This window comes from Xenopus tropicalis, chromosome 9 (assembly GCF_000004195.4).
Source record: "Xenopus tropicalis strain Nigerian chromosome 9, UCB_Xtro_10.0, whole genome shotgun sequence".
NCBI classification, from domain to species: Eukaryota; Metazoa; Chordata; class Amphibia; order Anura; family Pipidae; genus Xenopus; species Xenopus tropicalis.
Window position 1 is genome coordinate 45,816,112 of NC_030685.2, and position 22,498 is coordinate 45,838,609.

Sequence of the window (22,498 nt, forward strand, 5' to 3'; positions counted from 1 at the left end):
AGAAACCAGTCATCTAAAAAAGGCAATAAGTTGTCATGAAGTAGAGCTGTTAGATAGTCCATGTTTCATACATGTCATATCTTGTTAATCAAGATATGATATGGATGGTATTTTGGGAGATTTTCAATTTTCAGTTTTGCTATCAGGCAGTGTGTTCCTAATAATAAACTTTGTACTACCTTTTGCGTTCACTTGTCAACTCCTTGTAACTGTAGTCCCAACAGGTGTGACAACGGGTCTTTCTGTAGGGAGATGCAAATAACTTTTGAGAGAATTTCTGTATTTTTATCCCATAATGATGATACTACCAGGCAGGACCAGAATATATGGTACACAGTGACTGGGTCATGGTTGCAACTCCAGCATTCAGACAATGTTTCCGGGAATGGTACCATTCAAATATTATCTTGTATAGATTTTCCTTTATGGTGGTGCGTGTGGAAGTCCAAATGTTCTCCCATTGTTCCAGTGTTATGTGAATACCAAGTTCTGTATCCCAGTGAAGCATATAGGGATGTGGTGAATTCTCTATACATTGATCAATAAGGGTGCTATGTAATGTAGAAATTATACCTTTTTGTGTTATCGACCATACGCATATTTATTCAAAATTTGTCAGGTCTCTTGAAGTTGGTAATACTTTATTAAATCTATCTGAACTATAAACCTGTGTTTTTTCAGATCAAACAACTGTTGAATCTGAAATACCTTAATGTGTCCGCAGATTTTGATAAAATGTTTTTCCATTCCTAGGCTAAATTTTGGGTTGTTTAAGAAAGGTCTCAATGGGGATGCTGTTTGAGTTTTAGTGGATTGTCTTTCGAGGGCCAATAACTTAAGATTGAACTGGACTGGTTTGAGCAGAAGTCCTATATCCCATTTTGTTCCTTCGGTCCATAAAAAGGCAGCAGGGAATATTGGGTCAAAGCGCAACATCTCAGTGTCTGCCCATTTGGTATAGGCTACTTTTTGATTATTTGCTTATTTGATTATTATTTGCTTATTTGGTTATTAGGTTATTTGCCTGAGGTCTGAAGCTAAGTAATATTTGTAAAAATTGGTATTGGTATTGGCAAATTTCAAAAACCCTCCCGAAAAGGCTTTCAACTGCCAACAGTGAAAGTTGCCAATGGAAAGTCCTTCACATCGCTTCGATAATCCAAAAAGTTTCCTCCTGTAGGCATCTTTGCATGACTTTGGAAACTGAACGTTGCGAAGGGCTTTACACTGGCGACTTATGTAGCAGAGATCTATCGTGGGCGAGTAACTCGCTCAGTGGGTTCTTACCCTTAATAAAGGAGATTGATCGATCAGATAAGCCATTTAAAATTAAGACTACAGTCAAAAAGCGTATTCAAGAAGAGGGAAAGAGATAATGACTGGGGGTGTGCCAAATATTTGGCAGCTCCCGGTGATTGTAATCACTTACCTGATACCCCGGGCCAGTGCCCTTTTGAACAGAAAACTCCACTGGCTCTGGGTACCTGCAAACAGACAATCCTCTTTCTGCTGTTTCCTTTCTTTGCAATCCTGGGGCCAACGCATGTTCAGTACAGTAAAAAAAAGTCAGCTTTTTTGTTAAAGTTTGGCTTTTCACTTAACTGCGCTAGTGGTGCGAAGACAAAGGAAGGAAGAGGATTGCTCTGTTGCAGGTACTCCGTGTGGGTGAAGTTTACTGCTAACAGGAGCATCGGCCCGGAGTATCGGGAAAGTGATTACTGGGGGTGCCTAACATTTTGGTTATTTTCAGTGTACCTTTCCTTCTCCTTTATAGGGGTAGTTCACGATTAACTTTAGTATGTCATAGAATGTCCTATCCATAGCAACTTTGCAGTTGGTCTTAATTATTATAGTTTTTGAAATATTTGCGTTGCTTATCTACATCTTTTCAGCTGTGAAATTGGGGGCACTGACCACAGCAGCCAAAAACCTTTGCTCTATGAGGCTACAATGTTCAGTTTCCTATTCATATTGCAGTCTTGCATTCTAACTACTGCCTGTTTACCAAGGTAAACTAGACCCTAGCATCCAGATAGCTGCTAAAATACTAAACTGAAGAGCTGCTGAAAATAGGGAAATAACTGAAAAAAATTAAAACCAATTGCAAATTGTCTCAGAATACGAATGTCTATGTCATACAAAAAGTTAATTCAAAAGCACTGCTAATCTTAAGGATCACTTATTATCCCCCACACAAAATGAAAGTACTGCTGAACTCAATAGAACGATCTCTTCAGCAGCTGCACACGTTTCTCAGGGTTCACAGTCCCAACCACCACCACCACCACCACCTTCAGATACAAATCCCATGCCAGTGCAGAATCTATTACCATCATTTAATGACCTATCCTGCACCCAGCAGAATTCTGACTGCCATCACTCTTCAGAAGAACTTGGCACCATACACTCAGATGACGCTCTCTCTTCCGACGAGCATTCCTGTGGTTCAAAGGAACCATCTAGACAACCAGAAAGAGTTAAAAAAATATCCTAAAAGATATATTCTCCGCTTTGGAGATCAAAGAAGAGCAAATAACCATGTCCACGACCTATAAGATGTTAGGTAACTCTTCGAAGAAACCAAGATCATTTCCGGTGTGTAAATCCCTTGCTAAATATGTTAAAGAAGAATGGCAGCAGCCAGAAAAGAAATTTAGTATTCCTTTTAATTTTTCCAGTATGTACAGTACACCTGACACTGGAACATAATCCCCAAGGTAGATCCATCTATTATCAGACTGGCACACTACCTTACCTGTGGATTACACAGACCCTTCAAGAATCCTATGGACCAAAAAAATATTCTGCTCTTAAGTGTGAGTTTTTCAAAGCATAGCAGCAGTTTTGAGACATGCAGCTGCATCTGCCACAGTTGTAAAAATTACCAAATACTGATGTCAGGAGTTAATGAAGCACCCTCATACTCCCATGCAGCTCCGAGTTAAAAAAAAAAATGATATTGTCCCTTTTAGATGACGCATTCATGGAAACGGCCAAACTTTCTGCCAGAGCTTTAGTAGCATCCATTACGATTCACAGAACCCTGTGCCTATGCCAGTGGTCTGGGGACACAGTCTCTAAGCACAAGCTGATCACATTTCTTTAGCCCTGAGCTAAAGCAAAAATGTCCCAAGTCACAGGCAGCAAAGGTGCCTTTGTACCACAGTGTAAACGTCTTTAAAAGACCTCCATGTCAGACGGGAGTGTCTGATGAAATTGAAAGTGGTAACATTACTGTTAATGTGGGTAATTTAGACAGTGTGTCTGAGGAGGTGAGTGAGTAAAATGTAGAACTGGCTCCTGATTCTGCGAGTGAAGATGTGCCGGCCACAGTGGAAATGCAATGTGCTGGATCAGAAAGTAAAAAGCTATTGTATGTATAAGTTGGTGCAGGTGGAGATTTCTAGTTCCCCAACCAGTGGCTCATGAGAAACATGTTGCCCACCACCCCCTTTGATGTTGCTCCCAGTGGCCTCAAAGTACCAGTCAGTTTTTTACGTTTTTGATTTTGAGGCAAATTTTGGAAGTACAGAGACCCAGTTTTACTCCAAGCAAAGCCTCCTGCAGACTAGCAGGTCACATGGGCCTACCAAATAGCCAATCACAGCCCTTATTTGGCATTCCCAGAGAACTTTTTCATGCTTGTGTGGCTCACCAACTCTTTTTACATCTGAGACTGGTTCACAAGTAAAAAAGGTTGGGGACCCCTGTCTTAGAGGTACCTGATGAGACACATGAACGTGTTGAGCTGGCTGAGTGTCAGGTATTGAGTGAAAACAGGACTGAGTGTTCCGATTTGATTGATAATGTGGATATTAATGGTAGTACGCCAAATGGTGTGGCTCTGAAGGAAAGTGTGCCTGAGTGTGACTTAAAGGCACTAACTGCCTGTAAAACAAACTGCCTGGCAACAAAGCTTTTGAATTTGGTATTGTTAATTAGGTATTGTAAGTACAGCATGTGTAGCTGTGTGTGATGGTAAACCACTTGGTAAAAGGAAGATGGCTTTGCAGAGTGAAATATGGTTCTGAAGGAACTTAGGAATCAAACATTGGGCAAATGCCTGATATGTGGTTGGATTCCAAAAATGTTCCTAAACATTGTATGTCAGTGGAGGGCAGAAGGTCTTATTTCAAAAAGAGTACAAACTTGCTAAATAGAGTGAGTGCAATTGACTGGTTACTGGATTACTTATGGATGACTTGTGATGTTAGTTCCCTTTCTTTTCAATGATTTTTATTTGCATTTTAACTTTTACAGGTTGGATATCAATATAACGTTATCTTGTATTGAACAATCTATATCCTTAAGGAGGAAGGAAAAGAAGGAAGGAAGGAGAGAAAGAGGTGGTCCCACTTTTGGTGAATAATGAGGCCAAAGGGTGAATAAGAAAGAACAGAACAAAGAAATAAAAAATTAACTTGACGGTTTCCTTATGTTTAAAATCAGTTATCTTAACTTTATAAGATGGTGTTGCCTTTGAGGTCCCATGTTATAAATAAAACTCGGAAAGGTCAGCATCTGTGGGAGAACAGTTTGTATATAGTTTGTATATAGTTCACATTGATTCTTATTTGCCTCAACTGTTATTTCAATAGTTAGTTTAGGATGCAAATGTGTATAAGGTTTCTGCCGTCGGGAAGGAATAAGTATACCAGGGTTCCCACACTTTCATAAATTTATCATGTTTATCTGTAAGTATACTAGTTAACCTTTTGTTAACCATAATCCAGTTCATTTTGTTTTTAAAGTGGGAGATAGGGATTTGAGTTGATTTCCAAAATTTAGCAATTGTTATTTTTGCTGCTGAGAATATAAAAGTTATTAATGATCTTGTATAATTGCTGGTATTTGGTATTTTGACATTTAATAAGGCATTTTGAGGATCCTTCCTCAAGTTTACTTGTGTTACTGAATAGATAATATTGTAGATTCTGGACCAGAATCTTTGGGCATTTGGGCAATCCCACCAAATGTGTATTACTGAGCCAGTTTGGCCACATTGTCTAAAACAATCTTTACTAAGTTAAGGGCTTATTTTGTGCAGTTGGGAGGGAAACATATACCAGCGCATAAAAACTTTGTATGTAGTTTCCAGTAGTGAAGTGTTTCGAGAGCAACTTGCTGTGGTTTTCCATATTTGGGACCAACTTTCATCCTTTACAGTTGTATTAAGATCTTTATTCCACGCTTGGGTATACGGTAGTGGGTCCCTTGAATGTACATCTAACAATAGTCTATATAAATTTGAGATTAAACCCTTTGAGTATGGGTACTTAATACATATTGTTTCGAAGTAAGTAGGGGATAAGTTGGATTTATCCTTATTGATAGTGTGAATGAAGTGGTTTATTTGTTGATAATGAAAGGCTTCTAGGGGAGGTGGGGTTATGGGTGGTTTGTATTGTTGACCACGTTTTGAGGCCTGAGAGAGAGTAAAAGTTGTAAATGCATGTAAAGCCGTTTGACATCCACCAACGGAAGGAGATAGGGCAGATTCCTGGGGGGGAAAGTGGATTACCAAGCAGTGGTGCCTCTGGGAGGGCTGGTGAGAAAAGTTTGGCTGAGTGTTTACATTTGTCCCAGATCACTATGGAATGAAACAAAAACGGATCTGGATATTCAGGGCATTTTAAAGGGGAAGACCATAATAATGCACATGGAGAGATCGGGTACAGCTGGTATTTTAATATAGTAACCCATTTAGGGGAAGTGGGTGCATGCATATGTATTAGCGGAACCAGCTGAGCCGCCAGGTAGTATTTTTGTAAATGTGGAATGTTTAAACCCCCTTGACCTTTGGTTCTATACGTAGTCTGTCGAGTTAGTTCCCATTATACCTTTATCCCACAGGCAGAAGGAACAATGTGATCTTCCCTCTGACTAGTGTAAGTATTTGGTTAAGTGTGTTTTGTTTGTTTTAAGTAAGAAGAATTTTTTATTTGACAATCAGATGTACTTATAGACGATAGGTACTGCTATAGTTGGCTGATTTGCTCCCTCTTTTGCTGACCTGTAAATGGCCCTTTGGGAAAATGAATTTTTTTGGGGCTTGTGTTTTATCAATAGTATTTTGCTATATGGAAGATATATAGACGGCCTCCTGTTTATTTGGAAGGTTGGTATAGAATTGTTAAAAGAATTTGTGATGTTTATCAATTCCAGTACCCATAATCCTCAATTTACATATGAGTATAGTCAAACCTCAATTAACTATTTGTATTTGAATTTGGTCAGTGATGGGAATAAAATCTGTAAATAGTTATTTAGGAAGCCGACTGAAGGTAATGGTCTGCTACATGCCCATAGTAGTCATTCCATGACATTGTATAAATAATTTTGCTTGCACAGCTTTTAAGGGCTAGGCGCAACTGCACTAATCTTGATGACTGAGCTAAAAGTGGAGGTGATTACTGGGGTTCTTACTGGAAAAGGGTACTCCAAGGATGTGATCTCAGCAACTGTGTAGCAATGTCCCAAATATGGTGGCCCCAAACCTTATATGATGGTATCCTTGCGGGTTAAATATGTGGAATGGTCTAAACAAGTTTTGAGTATCATAATAGGAGAACACATTCAAAATAATAAGAAAGCAATGTGTCAACATGGTGTACCCTTGCACTTTTTGCAATGCCATCATAGTGATCGAGATGGTTTGTACTTTGTGGGGCTTCACAAAAAAAGTGTAAATTAGTTCTGGTAGGATCATCTTCTAAACATCTGTGCAACATCATGCTGTACACGTTTCTAGCTGAAAATTAAACATGAAGGAGGGTGCAGGTTAAAATGGTAGGTAGATTGGAGGCGTGCAAAGGTGAAACAATAATAATCCAGCCTCGATGTACTTCACCTTGCAGGCTAAGTTCAGTCCTCCTTCGTTCCTGTTCATACTCTGAACCTGTGACCTGTGCTCTAAACTTCAGTCACACTTTACTGCTTAGCTGCAAGTTGGAGTGATATAACCCCCATTTCCCCCCAACAGCCAATCAGAAGAACATTGGGAAAGTAACAAGATAGCAGCTCCCAGTAGATATCAGAATAGCACTAAATAGCATGCTTCCCAAACTGTCCCTTTTGTAACAGCTTAACCTGAATTCCTGGATTCTTATTGAAAAGTCCCTCATTTCCCTTTGATCTCCTGCACTGAAACAGGTCTCTTTGGGGAAGACATGCAGCTTAAAGTGCAATTTCACCTGCATTAGCAAAACTTTAATAACACATAAAATGACCCAAAACCCCCAGAACTGTGTTAAAACTTTAAATAATCTGCCAAATTTAGTAAAATGGGAGTGGTATTTAGGGAATGTGGTTGCAAAAATGGGCGTGGTCAAAAATTTCACCTTTTTACATGCAGCAATTCTTTTTGTCCCTCTTTCCATTTTTCAGGTGTTGGGAGGTATGCTCAATAGTAAGAAATCCAAGTCTGGTTTGGGACTCCTCCAGTTACATGGGAGTAGGAGGTTATATGAAAGCAGTTCTAATGTGTAGTGCTTGCTCATTCTGAAAGCTCAGACACAATGAACTGAGATGGCTGCCTACACACCAATATTACAACAAAAAAAATACATTTGTTGGTTCAAAAATAAAATGTTAATTGGCTGAGTGAATTATTTGCTATGTAAACAGTGTGGTTTAGAACTAAAACGTACACCATAAAAATCATGACACAATCCCTTTAAGCCACCTTAAAGCCAGTACTTTTTATCATACATTACCATCTTACTAGTCAGTATTCTTGTATTAGTAAAGGTGACTTATGGTCCTCCCTGCTACATATGATGACCCCTTTCATCTCTCCACCCCTATTTTATCTTACTATACAGGTATGGGATCCCTTATCCGGAAACCCGATATCCAGAAAGCTCCGAATTACGGAAAGCCTGTCTCCCATAGACTCCATTATAAGCAAATAATTCAGATTTTAAAAATTGATTTCCTTTTTCTCTGTAAAAATAATATACAGTATATATGCTATTTTAGATGCAGTGTAAGAAACATTTCTGTAAAAGGTTATTTAAGCAATGTTTTCTTGTTTTGTTTTCAGTTGATGGACTAAACAAAAGAGCAAAAGTTGCCTGCAACACATACAAGGTTCCTCATACTCATCGCATGGTTGTTATGAGTCAGATATCTAAACAGACTTTGGCTAAGAGTTCAAAAACTCTGGTTGATGCTCGAGTTAAAATTCATCGTTGCAGTGATTGCTATATATATCTTTTATCTCCATTAAGGTACGATTTGTGACATACTTAGTCTACATTTCATTCTTTTCTAATGTTATATTTTTAATATGTGGCTCATTAAAGGTTCCAAGAGTTAACAACAGTTAACACAGTGTTATTATTTCCAATATTCTTTAGAAATACAGTATGTTAAGTGATTTTTCCAGCACTACATTATATTTTAACCCAGACCCAAAGAGTCGCTCTTTGTGTGGTGATGTCTTGAAGAAATTGAGAGATTGATAGAAAAGTCTCAGAATTTGTCATCCTTGCTGGGTCATTTGGTTTATGTCAAAGGTTTCAGGATGTGTCATCCTTGCAGGGGGATCTGGACATGATGGTAATGGTTATGCATCTTGCATTTTTATTCTTAATAGGGCTAGGCAAATCGTTAAAGTACTTATGTCTAATAAGCTGAGCTGTGACAGCAAGGGCAAGCATGTTGAAATGTTATTAAAAGGGATATAGAAGGGGTATAGATAACATGGGGAGAGGATCGTTTTTCTCTTGTACAAAGCACTAAGGCAGTTAAGGCCTTAAAGGCTATGGAAGGTCTCAGTTATGAAGGAAGGCTAGCCAAGTTATGATTGTTTAAACTGGAGAATATGTGCTTAAGGGATATATATGATAACTACGTATAAATAAATCAGGGTATGTTACAATAAACAATTGCTTCTGTACAAAGCACTGTTAAGGCTTTAAACTGTCTTCATATTCATAATATGGATTAATGCAGCTTAGTTGCCCTCAACTAATGTTTTATTACTGCAGAGAAAATAGTAATCATTTGTAAACATTTGAATTATTTGCTTTAAATGGACTCTATGGGTGATTGCCTTCACATAATTCTGAGCTTCCTGGATAACAGGGTTCCTTAGTTCCTCTATTCAGTGTTTTTACAACTGGCTGCCACACAACCCAAAAGCATGATGGACCACCCCCATGTTAACAGTTGGCAAGGTGTTTTTTAATCGAATGTTCATCAGTCAAGGGCACTTGTTTCCCAAGGCTTCTGGCTTGTTTAATGCTGGTTGCATACCCCAGAAGTGGCCGTTTGTGATGAGGTTACAGGTAAGGCTTGCTTTTCATCTTTTTTCAATGCAGATCATGTACAACCATGTCATGGTGCATGATGTTACAGACAGTAGAACTATGATCTAGATGTGTTTTGCAATCTTTTTTTATAGCTTTCAGATCCACAAAGTTACTTAGAGAAGCACATGGTTGTTGTTCTAAGTTTGAGGCATCTGAGATCTTATTGAGGTCTGCAATTAAGTTAAGCTCTTTTGTATCCTAATGAGGTAAATGGGGTTAAGAACCTTGCAAGAAAAGTTTTTAACACATTGATTCTTGTCGTAGTTGTTTGCTTTCTTTTACTAAATTAACAAAATGTGTAATTTGTCATTGGCCCAAACTTTTGCAATCATCCATATTCTTTGCAGTTTGCATCTGCCAACACCACAGTTTTTCAGCATCTGACATAGGTCATTACCTGGCAGAGGGCATATATTTTGTAATGCCTGAGGTCTGATGCAGGTTCAAAGTGTTTTCTGCATCAGACAGAGCTCATTAGAGCAGTTTTTCTTATTTATCCCGCCATATTTGTTAATATTGGTATAGTGAGCAACATTGAAGTGTTACACAATATATTTTTATATTATCTGCAAATTTTAACGCTTTGGGGATTATTTACTAATGCTCGAGCCTTCCAGGTTTTAGGTGATGAGCTTTTATTTTATTTTTTTTAAAATTTAATTGGGGGGAAAAGCCGAATAGCAGCAAGTTGAGGTAATCGGATACAGAACCCGCAAGTGAGTCCAGGAACTCACTTGTGCTTCCAATAATTGTTTGCTCGAGTCGTGAGGGTTAAGCATTTAATAAATCAGCCCACTCATCCTCTAGTCTAAACTATCTTCATGGCTATTAAAGGACAAGGAAACGTATAGTCACTGAGGACTTGCACACCCTGGCCCTCCAAGGCAAGAAGCTTGGTGCACCGTGCTAGAGTGATCGGCACCCTCCCAAACAGTCCCAAGAGATAAAAAGCAATGGCACTCAGAGCAGTTACAAGCAGGGTGAACCCTTGCAAATTTTATTACGGAAGTGCAACATTTTGGGGCAGAAAAACCCCTTCCGCTTGTAACTGCTCTGAGTGCCATTGCTTTCTGTCTCTTACAACACCGGGAATACCGCTGTGTTCTGTTGCCATAAAAAAAATTGAAGCCAAATGACTCACCGTTATCTATAAATATTTCATTGGATTTTTTAATTCTATGACAACAATTATAGATTGAGGAAAGTAACTTGAAGTATTACCAATATTTCATGATTCTTTTAACATTTTGCCTTCTGTCACAGTGGGATGGATAAAAACCTGGCTAAAAGGCTAATGTTGCAGTCAAATGGCATTGTTTTATAAGGGAAGGAACCAGTGGAGTACCTGAGGAATCAGTACCTTCGTTGATGATTAAAGATATGATATGATATATTTTATTGTTTCATTTTGTGAAGCTTGGCTTTTTACATTTTCTTTTATTCATTATATAAATTTTCTTTGCAGATCTGTGACTGTTGAGAAATGTCAAAATTGCACAATCGTCCTTGGCCCAGTGCAGACTGTTCTTCATATTCAAATGTGTTACAATGTAAAGATCATTGCCGTTTGTCAACGTTTGTCACTTTTATCTACAACCAACTGTACTTTTCATGTTCTGACTCCTACTAGACCTCTTTTTTATTGTGGGAATCAAGGTGTTGTACTTGCTCCTTTTCATATCTCTTATTCAATGCTAGAAGATCACATGGCTCATACTGGATTAGCTACAGTACCAAACTCATGGGATAGACCTTTTTTTTTCTCTACAGAGAGCTCCAATTCTCATATTTGGAGACTTTTGTTACCTGAAGAATTTTTTACTTTTGTTGTACCTTTTGAAATGGAAGGTGACACAACTGAAATTCCAGGAGGCCTTCCTCCAGCCTACTCAACTTCTGTGCAGCAAAGACAACAAAAGATACGCATGTGGCAGGAAACTGTCAAAGATGCTGGTTTAACAAGGTGAGTATACCTGCATATACTTGTTTTTATGCCAATGAATTTTGGACAGTGTTACATAAATATAATCCTGCGGTGTTGGAAGGACTCTACCACCACTAATTTAGGAGGGTATTTACTATCCTCAGTAAAAGTACAATAAATACAAGGTAAGAATGCACACCAAATATATCAGTAATCAAACATAAACAAAGTAACTTGCAATGTCTATGAAGATTCTCATTCATCCAGGTCATGATATACATTATCTAGTAGAATTAAGTCTGAAACAACTGGACGTTTCTAAGTTTTCTTGAAAACATTTCACCACTCATCCAAGTGGCTTCTTCAGTTCAAATGACTGGTAGGGAGTTCCCTGGCACTTAAACCCCATTGGGTAGTACAGTCACAGACATCCAATCACAATGGTTCCATTGCATTTATTCAGTTAGGTGCTGGCTGAAACTCACAGGTGTAGGAAAGTATGATCCAGTCACAATGGTACCATGATATTTATTGATGCTGGTGTTAATCTTTCAAAGTACATGACTGGAAGTCTGAATTGTTGTAAAACTGCCAGGGTAAGGATGCCAAAGCAGTATAGGAAGTTGTTGACAAGCAAAAAGACCAGACCAACACACAGAGGGGATGAACATAGGAGGCGAAGCAACATAGTCATCCCATATGTTGCTGGAACATCAGAAAAACTTTAAAAAAAAAATTTTTCAACAAACATTACACTCCTTTGTTTATTAACCCTTTCACTGCCGGTCGTTTTGATCTAAGCAGAACTTGTATTGCCAGACAGTTTTTGAACATTTTTGCACTTTAGGGGCTTTTCCTCGGGGGGACTTTTTGTTTACCTAGGAAAACAATATGTAGTTTTTTTCAGGACAACATAAGCTTATATGCTTATATTAAAATATGTTAGAATAGTTGTGTTATTCCAACTCTGTAACAAGATATAGGCTTCTAAATCCATATTATAAACACAAATACCAGAAACAAAAATTATTTTATGCATGAAAATATAAATTGATTTGGAAAGTCGCATGTCTCCTGAACGCGCACTGCTTCAGAAAGCTGCATACTTAAGATTTCAAGGCCAAAAATTCCACTAACAGAAGGTTTATCCCAGAAAATTATACATTTTTGGAAAGAACAGATTCTGAGGAATACAGAATAGGCACAACTGTCTGTCTATTCCAAACTATCAAGTCACAATGCTTTTCTAAAGTTTTTAAAAAATCGCTTCAAAGCTTCCAGTCTATAGTATCTTATCTCCTACAGGTCAGAAGTAACCAAATAAAACACCCTAAATATGAATGCCAGGGGTCCACTAAACAGTTTGATTCCCAATATGTATAGGTTTACCTAAATATGTGGCATGTAGGGGCCCCAAAGGGAACATACCCCCATATGATGTGTCATTTCAGAAAATCAACACATTTACATCCTTTATGTGGGATAATGCTACAAAAATGTATGCTCACCCCAGAAAGCCATATATTTTTGGAAAGTACAAATTCCCTAAAATCTATAATGGGTACACATTTCCTTTTACTCCAAAGTACCAAGCCGTAAAGCTTTCCTAAGTGCTAATGCAGATTTTTATGATATTTATGATATTTCAGAAAACTATACAGAAAAACCCAGAAAACCATATATTTTTGGAAAGTACACATCCAACATGGGTAAAGAGTCCTTTCTACACCAAAGTACCAAGCCATTTTTTAATTGGACCATTGTTGTTAGTGAAGTACCACAAGGTTGTCATTGTATGTACCGACCTGTCTTGATTTTTGCTGGCACAGGTATGGGACCTGTCATCCAGAATGCTCAGGTCCAAGGGTATTCTGGATAAGGGGTCTTTCTGTAATTTGGATCTCCATACTTTTTTTTAGTCTACTAAAAAATCATAAAACATTAATTAAACCCAATAGGATTATTTATATCTTAGTTGGGATCAATTGCAAGGTACTAACTAGACTAGACTAACTAGATTAGACTTATCTTTTTAATATTTAAATAATTTCAGTTTTTTTTTTTACTCCATGCTGCAATACTTTTTTTATTCTCTACTTTAATGTGCCTGATTACTTTTTTTGTATGCCTTAATAGCTGCTTCATACCTAATAAGTCTCAGTTGTCCTGTCTAACTTATATGCCTTAAATCAGGGGTCCCCAACCTTTCTTCCTCAAATGTAAAAGCCACAGTCAAATGTAAAAAGACTTGGAGAGCAACACCAGCACCATAAAAGTTCATGGAGGAGCCAAATAAGGGCTATTGGCTATTAGGCAGCTTCTATGCACACTATCAGCTTACAGGGGGGTTTATTTGGTAGTTTATACAACCAAAACTTGCCACCAAGTCAGGAATTCAAAAATAACTACCTGGTTTGGGGGTGCACTGAGAGCAACATCCAAGGGGTTGGGGAGCAACATGTTGCCCCCGAGCCACTGGTTGGGGATCACTGCCTTAAGTGCATGTTTTTTCTTACCAACCTCAAACCTCCTGCTTTGCTTTCCTTGCTTAAAGGGCAACATACTGACAGGTATTTTGTTAAGCAGAATTTTAAAGACATTCAGTTTTGCTTCTGTGTTTAACAGTCAAAAGTCTTTTAAAGGAGAACTAAAGCCAAAGCATCAGTTTATATGACAGTCCAGCCTCATTTGATAATTTTCTATAACCCCTAAGCTTAACTTCTCAAGAGCTACGCAGAGCACACTTAGCACGTGCATGTGTATAAAATATGGCATTTTTAACAATATACCATTTTAGGGTTTAATTCTCCTTTAGTATGCTAGAGATGCCACAGTTTGCACATCTAACATTTTTGTATTAGTTACCCCTTATGTAATGATCATGTTATGATCACTGTTGCCTAAATGCTCACCTATGCTATAGCTCAGGGGTAGGGAACCTATGGCTCGAGAGCCAGATGTGGCTCTTTTGATGGCTGCATCTGGCTCACTGCCAAATCTTTAATAAAAAAAATGACGTGGGGCATGGCCTGCGCTCGGCGGATAGAAGACGTGTTCTAAGCCTTAGAACACGTCTTCTATCCGCCGAGGGCAGGCCACGCCCTCCTCTGCATCGCATCCGGCTTCCTTACCGGGTTGCACTTGAACCAGGGCCCAGGGAACTGAGAGGGACATTGGAGCAGACACCTGTGACAGTTCACGCTTGAATTGAAAATTAAAAGTGGCCAATATGTCTCTGTTGGGGGCTACAAAGAGAAGCCAACTGTGCACTGTGCTAAGTAGCCCTTTAGTTATACCATTAGTAAGCCATATTGAACAGCTAGAGATGACACCCACCCTACCTTGCCCCGCAGCATCCGCGGCCAAACGTGCTTAAATTTAAAATATGTGGTATTTATGGCTCTCTCAGCCAAAAAGGTTCCCGACCCCTGCTATAGCTGGAAATAAATTCTGTATTATTTGTTTTTACAAGATCAAAGTAGCATCTTCCCTGGAAGGTTCTTAAGCTACATTATATAAAAAACTTGTCACACATAGTTAACATAGTAACAAACCTGTTTTTCTGACTTGGCCATCCCAATACTCCAGTCAGTTTCTGTATAATTATAGTTACTCAATGTAATAAATTGGTGAATATTAATTAATAATATACATTAATATAATATATAAAAGTATACATTTTTAAACCTGTCTGAACTACCAATCTCCATGATACCAGAATTATCAGGACGATAATTTGGAGCCCACATATGGTCCAAAAATTGTACATTTTGTACAAATATATTGGTGCATCTATGGCCAGTTTTATTCTTAAGAATATTTGCTGGATAACAATCCTATTTTACTGTCGTTTATTTACTGCACAATGCTTTATGATTACTATGTAACCGTAAATAATGAATGTGGACTGTTTACCCAGCAATGTATGTACAACAAGGGCCCTGGACTCCCCTTTTCTTTACAATAACTTTCCAGAATGTGCTAAATTTATTTTATTGATTAAACCTAAATCATTTACCAAAGCAGCAATATAATATATAACTGGCACTGTAATCCGTTCAACACCCAAATACACATATATATGTATAAGGCCACAAACACACACACACACACACACATTAATGTATAATATGTATTTGAGCTGCAAATGAAAGGATTACTGACCAAAATGATGTGACACTTATACATGCTTACATTTTGGGGGTACTGTGAGTTGATATTTAACCTAATAATAAAAACACTCACAGTTGTTCATACTCATAATTTGTAACCCATCAGCCAGTTATAAAGTCCCACATACCACTTTTAGAGGTTTGGTATCCAGCTTACTGCGGTGTCTCTGTGCACCGTACACACCACTTACCCACTTGACTCTCCCCCACCCATGTGTGGGCTGGATCCCATCTCAGTCTTCTATAAGAACCCATGGCCTTTGAACATTTTTGTTTACCTACACAGGGAAAATACTTTATTGTTTTGGGGTAAGGTAAGAATCTCTGTGGCACATTTTATTAATCAGCCAAGCTGGGATAAGCACCTCAATTCAGGGACAGGTGTGAACATAACCAACACTGGCTTCATGAAATTTAAAGATATACTACACTAAAGTGTGCAGCACTATGTTAGGCCAATCACTATTGAGATGTTTTTCATATTTGTCTCAGTATTTACACCTCAGTTGCCACATGCCTGATTATCTGAAATAGAACAAGACGTATTAGGAGCATCATTGTTAGGCCTAGCTGGTTTGTTGTTTTGGACACAACAAGGAACAACAAAAAATGCTGTGACCCAGAGATATGCTATGTAAACAACCCCATGTATAACAAAGTTAAACATTTGCTGATTTTTTACATAACTAAAAATGCTGAGAACCAAGAGGATTGGTAACATTAAAATGCAGTCAAGTAGAGTGAAGTGATTTTAAAACACCCCACCTTGAGAACTTTTCACACATCAAACTCCAGATACAAACAACGGCAGACAAACTTTGAAAAACCTATAGACTGAATACTGCTTTGATATAGAAACACACAACATTTATTTAGGCAATCAAGCAGAATGCAGTCTGTGTAAAATGTAACAAACACATTTCTGCTAATATAAAGAGTAAAAGGAAAAAAAAAATCAAGTTGTACCTTTTTACTCTTCTGTTAAACTAAAGCAGTAACCATTATAATACTTTACAGTGCAGGTGCTTCTAACTACTAAAAACTAAAAAATCTTGTGTATGTGCCAGAATAGGGGACCAGAAACCCATGTACTGGCTACACAATTAGATGGTGAGAAGGGAAGGGAAAAGTGAGATCTAGGTAGTGCTGAACGGAAAGCTAAAGTTACTGTCTGCCCCGCCTTTATGTTTAAGGCATAGAGGCGGGGTAAGCAATATATGATTGACAGCTGGGATTTTTAATTGCCTTTATAATGGATTTGGATGTGTTAATATAAAATGAATTTGGGTTTCATGTTTAATTTGAAAAGGACTTTTATTATTCAGGTTTTTATGTCTGGGTGATAACAACCTTTTGTGAATCGGCCCCATAATATCTACCGTTATTACTATTCTGCAAATTAATTGCAGATAGAACAGTATTTCTTGCTCCTAACTGAGCTTTTAAGTTTCTAATCTTTACTTTGCTGGAGGTTGCAACCAAACTTTTAATGGTGCTTTCTGCACCCTCAGCCTCTGTTTGAGCTGCTCATTCTCTCTGCACACCTGCTTGTTTGCAATGGACAAGCAGCAGCATTTTCTGCAGAAATAGACACTAAGGGGCTGATTTACTTACCCACGAACGGGTCGAATGGAGTCCGATTGCGTTTTTTTCGTAATGATCGGTATTTTGCGATTTTTTCGTATGTTTTGCGATTTTTTCGGATTCTTTACGAATTTTTCGTTACCAATACGAAAGTTGCGTAAAAAGTTGCGCATTTTTCGTAGCGTTAAAACTTACGCGAAAAGTTGCGCATTTTTCGCGTAAGTTTTAACGCTACGAAAAATGCGCAACTTTTTACGCAACTTTCGTAATGGATACGAAAAACTTGCGTTTTTACGCAAAAATCGTATTGGTAACGAAAAATTCGTACAGAATCCGAAAAAATCGCAAAACATACGAAAAAGTCGCAAAATGTTCGTTTTCAAGTCGGAACTTTTCCAATTCGGGTCGGATTCGTGGGTTAGTAAATCAGCCCCTAAATGTTCTTTTTGCACAAATAGAATTTTATACTGTTCTGCTATATAGCAGGCAGCAAAAACTAGTGCACTGAGATTTTTCTTAGATTGACCCAATATTATATATTTTTTAATACCCAATATTATGCACTTATTTTACATATAAGCTGCTGTGTAGCCATGGGGTAGCCAATAAGATGAAATTGGGCTATACATCACAACTTTACATAGCAGATAAGATCTGTAGAATGATTTTTTTTTTCTTACACGAGGCATCCACCAAGTGCAGCATTTTTATTTAAGCAAAATTTGCCATGCTGCTAGTTGATCCAGGGTAGCCTGAAAATCTGAAGCCTTTCTAATTTGCTTGAGAGGAGAAACAAATTCCTACCTGAATCTAAGAGGGCCACTGGACCAGTCTCTGGATCAACTTTGAACTATGAGGTGGTTTCAGTAACATGTATTCCATCTTTCTGTCAATGTGCACACCACAAGGGGAAAATTAGGTCAGAAATCAGAAGATGCAGGTTAAAGGAGAAGGAAAGGCTAATAAAGAGTTAAGAGAGCTGAAGGTATGCCTGTAGCTTGAGATTAATAGTGCCCTTAAGTCTCCCCATATTTCGCCTGTTGAGCTCTTTAAACAAAATTCCCATAATGCCACATTCCTGCACCAAGACCAAGACCCCTGTACATTGGCAGTGTGTAAGACTATGAGGAAGCTTCCAGCTGTATAGCTCAGATCACACATTCCTGGGGGGTAGGGAGTTCTTAGCATTCTTACAGGAGAGGGGAGAGGCAGACTCTGGCACAGAAATTAAGAACATGTTTGCAAAAAAGGAGACCAGAAATCCTGTTTCTTTTGATAGAGGACTTGAGTTTGAAACAAAAGTAGAACACAAGGTAAAGTTTGTTCTAATGTATTACACAGGTGGGAATTAAAAGTACTGTTTCTAATTTTGCTGATGATAGTAAATTTAACTTTAACTAAGTTCCCTGCAGGATGCTGCTGCTTTGCAGAGAGATTTGCCAAAATTGAAAAACTAGTGAGCAAACTGGAAAATTCGGTTTAAAGGACAAGGAAAGGCCCCTGTTAGGAGAAAACAGCACCAGCCTGGGGTACCTGTAGCGAGCGCTTCTTCCTTCCTATTCACTTGCTAGCAATTTGTCCCGGACAGGCGCATGCGCAGTAGAGTGAAAAGCCGACTTCTCTGTTAAAGTTCGGCTTTTCTCTCTACTGCGCATGCGCACCCAAACCAGGAAGAAGGAAGCGTTGCAGCTACCCCGGGCTGGTGCTGTTCTCTCCTAACAGGGGCACCAGCCCGGGGTTGTCGGTAAGGTAATCGATTAAAGTCACTTGGGAGTGCCTAACATTTTGGCACCCCCAAGGGACTTTGCCTTTTCTTCTCCTTTAATGTTGATAAATGCAAAGTTATGCAATTTGAAAGAAATAATATAAATACAAGATATACAATAAATGGTAGTGAGTTGGGGATTTTTGTAGATAACAAGTTGTCTAATTCCATTCAAATCTCTGGTGAGGTTTTGCCTTGTGTACGCAGTGCAGTTTTGGCCTCCATGCCTAAAGAAGTCTATAAATGAGCTCTAGAGAGAGTACAGAGAAGTGCAAGGGGATGGAAGGTGTTAACTATGAGGAAAGACTGTTGAGGTTGCTGGATAAAAGGTGCTTGCGAGGTGAGACATTATTTTAGACATACTTTTTAGACATTATTACAGAGGGCATTATAGACAAATAGTTGTGGGAGCTTTTTTTCCATAAAAACAATCAACGCACCAGAGGTCACCACAACCTCACTGCCCTCACTGTGAAAAACCACCTACGCTGCTTCAAATGGAAGCTCCTTTCCTCTAACCTAAAGGTTAGAGGAAAGGAGCTTCCATTTGAAGCAGCGTAGGTGGTTTTTCACGGTGAGGGCAGTGAGGTTATGGAATGCCCTTCCTAGTGATGTGGTAATGGCAGATTCTGTTAATGCCTTTGAAGGACATAAAGTCTGTTTCACTGGAGAGGGTGCTAAAATGTTAGGCATTCCCCAGTGAAATGTGTAGAGCTGTTATAGATGTATGAAGAAAATTTGTATATGTATATATGCAATTGCATAGCATATACAGTTTTAATAATGACACCAGTTTATTGGCTATTTGTTACCAAATAACTCTGGCATATGCATTTTTATGCACTTTGTGGCACTTTATACTTGTAATACCAAGTATATTTTTATCTCATTCGGGACCTGGACTCAACCTGTCATCAGTGAGTGTCCCCAACAGCACAGCAAAAGCTTTTATGTACAAAATTTACACTCAAACTAAAATATGCTGGTTTTAACCCAATGCAATTTTTTAAACATACAAAAGGTTGTACTTTTCAGAAAATTGTATTTTCATATTTATGGCCCTAGTTACTCCATATTTTGAATCTTACTAAATGGTGGCATTTTAATAAATACATTTTTATGTTGGTTTACTGGAAGATTTTATAACCAATATCACCTGGAATGCAGTGTAGAATTTGGGGTGTGAGGAATTGAACCTTAAACCTCAGTAGATTTTCAAACATACTGTGCGACTCACTTCAGATTTTGAAAATAAGAAACCCTGCTGTTTGATACAAGTATGTTGTTATTTCTAAATTGTTAAAGGGAGACGGTCATTGTATTTTAAATGTTTTTTTTTTTTTCTTTGCATCTTACAGAGAGCAGAGAAAACAGCTCCAAGCAGTTGTCGAAATGAAGTTTAACGAATGGCTTATAAAGACAGAAAATAGACATCAGCTGGATAGCCTTGTTTCCTGATTAGAAAACTTTTCTATTCAGAGGAAAAAAAATGATTTAAACCTAAAAGTGTATCGTACAAATAAATATTCACATTTCAAATCAAAGAAATATGTAAACCTTTTGCATTAAAGGAAACTCATGATCTTATTTTGAGTACTGTGCAATTTTGTCAAAAACTATGTTTTTGTTCTTTATTTTGCAATCACAAAACCATTAGTACTTATAGAGCAACTGGACTGAGTTAGTCGTTGAAGATATTTCACTACTCATCCGAGCAGCTTCTTCGGTTCAAATGACTGGATTGGGAAATCCGTGGCATATAAACTCCTCCACTAAACCAATCACAATGGCACACTGTAACTCTTCAGAGAGGTGACATTTGAAAGCCACAGAGGAGTGAATGCTGTGGGGTTACTGTGATGGGATTACCAGGTTATCATGCAACTCAGAGACCATAGAGACAGTTGTTACTTGTGAGAGTTACAGGAATGGATGTGTGAAGCGCTCTGAAACCGCTGGCGTACAGATGTAAGAACAGTATTATATGTAGTAGAACTCTAGATTTACCTATTCTAGATATGCTGTATGTGAACAAAGTTCATGAAGTTATATTAAGATGTATCCTTAAAGGACATGTAAAGCCTACATTTGCCTACAATGTATATCAGTTGGGCACGTCTCCCCCACCCAAATGGCATCATTTGTACTGTATATATCCCCCTCCGCTTGCCAGCACCATCACATTTTCCTTAAGCTAATAGCAGCTTTCACCCAGTGGCCATTTTTCCTCTGATACGTAATCAGATACATTTAAATCTGCAAACAGCCTACACACACACACAGACCCTTATTCAGCATACATTTCATCAAGAATACAGGCTCACACAAACACAACTGTCTTTGATAAAAGTTCTGCTTTGTTTGAGCTGAGCTCAGGAGAATAAAATTGAAGCAGACAGCTAGAGCTGAGTTTCTATGGGAACCAGCAATGCCATCTCTTCACTGGCTGCTAGACTGGGGGGTGTGTTTAGTAATCTGAGTTTAGAACAACTGAGCATGCTCACAAGCCAACAGCCAAAGCAAATTCCTGAGGGAGGGGGCCGAGTGGGTTACAGGAGGAGAAGGAAATCTAAGTGATTAAGGGGATGCTGCAGCCTTACTATTAACCTCTGGGCAACCAGTGTGGCAGGTATTGAAAGATTTCAAAGAGGCTGTTCACTGATTAAATGGTTGTGTGTGGGGTTTATATGTCCTTTAACACTTCTACTTTTTCTTATTAATGGAATAAATTGAGAACAGTAATGATTTAATATCATTTTAAATGACAACCATTTCTGCTCTGTGTTTTTATCAGAAAACATAATGCCCCAATCTATGCCCTGAAGCGCTGCCCTTAAGGAGCTAAAATTTGCCTTCCTAAAATTCATTGTCTTTGTTGCCCCCGTGTAAATTTGTTTCCTGCACCAAACATCAAATTAAATAACATTATGGTCACTATTACCCAGGGATTCAACCACTTGCACATTTGCTATATGTTCTGGCTCATTAGAGAACACTAGATTGATTGGTTCCTGTTTTTTTTTTTTAAGTGGGCAGGGCCAACAACAGCCAATCAGATTTCACATATAGACTTCATACTTTTAAATTTAAACTGCTGCCATTCTTTAAATAGTAATACTTTTTAATAATATTAAAAATTTGCATAGTTGGGCACCAGGCAGTTCAGAGTTAGAAAAAGTGGGTGGAGCCACCAACAGCCAATCAGATTTCACCTATTGACTTACAATGGGGAAATTCAACTTCCTACGATTTTCACAGTATTAACACTAGGGTCACTAGGGGACTGCATTTTAAGGTTTTAAAAAGTAGGTGGAGCCACCAACAGCCAATCACACTTCACCTATTGAATTCTTTGGGTTCAAATTTAAAATGCTGCCTTTCTCACAATATTTATGCCAGGGTTCCCAAACTTTGCACAGTCACTGGCTGACTATGTATTCAGGGTTAGAAAAAGTGGGCGGAATACCAACAGCCAATCACATTTCCTTAATTGATTTTTACATGTTTAATGCCAGTGTCCCCAAAGTTTTCACAGCTGGTCATGGTCACTGGGGGACAAAGGTTAAAGGTTAGAAAAAGTGGGCAGAGCCACCAACAGTCAATCCATTTCCACCCATTAAATTTCATTGGTTTATATTTAACTGATGCCATCATTTAAGTATTAATTCTAATGTTGTTAAACTTTGCAAAGTAAGTCACTGGATATTTGCCGTTCAAAGTTAGAAATAGTGGGCGG

General features: G+C 38.3%; 1 protein-coding gene across 1 annotated transcript in view; it reads left to right on the top strand.

Moving 5' to 3' along the window:
- Positions 1-20,349, top strand: part of tbccd1 (TBCC domain containing 1) — a 47,881-nt gene extending 27,532 nt beyond the window's left edge. Inside the window, exons 4-6 of the mRNA NM_001016961.3 lie at positions 8,045-8,231; positions 10,783-11,280; positions 20,121-20,349. Coding sequence (NP_001016961.2) covers positions 8,045-8,231; positions 10,783-11,280; positions 20,121-20,220 — 785 coding nt within the window. The 3' untranslated portion in view covers positions 20,221-20,349. The remainder of the gene's footprint in view (positions 1-8,044; positions 8,232-10,782; positions 11,281-20,120) is intronic.
- The last annotated feature ends 2,149 nt before the right edge of the window (positions 20,350-22,498 follow it).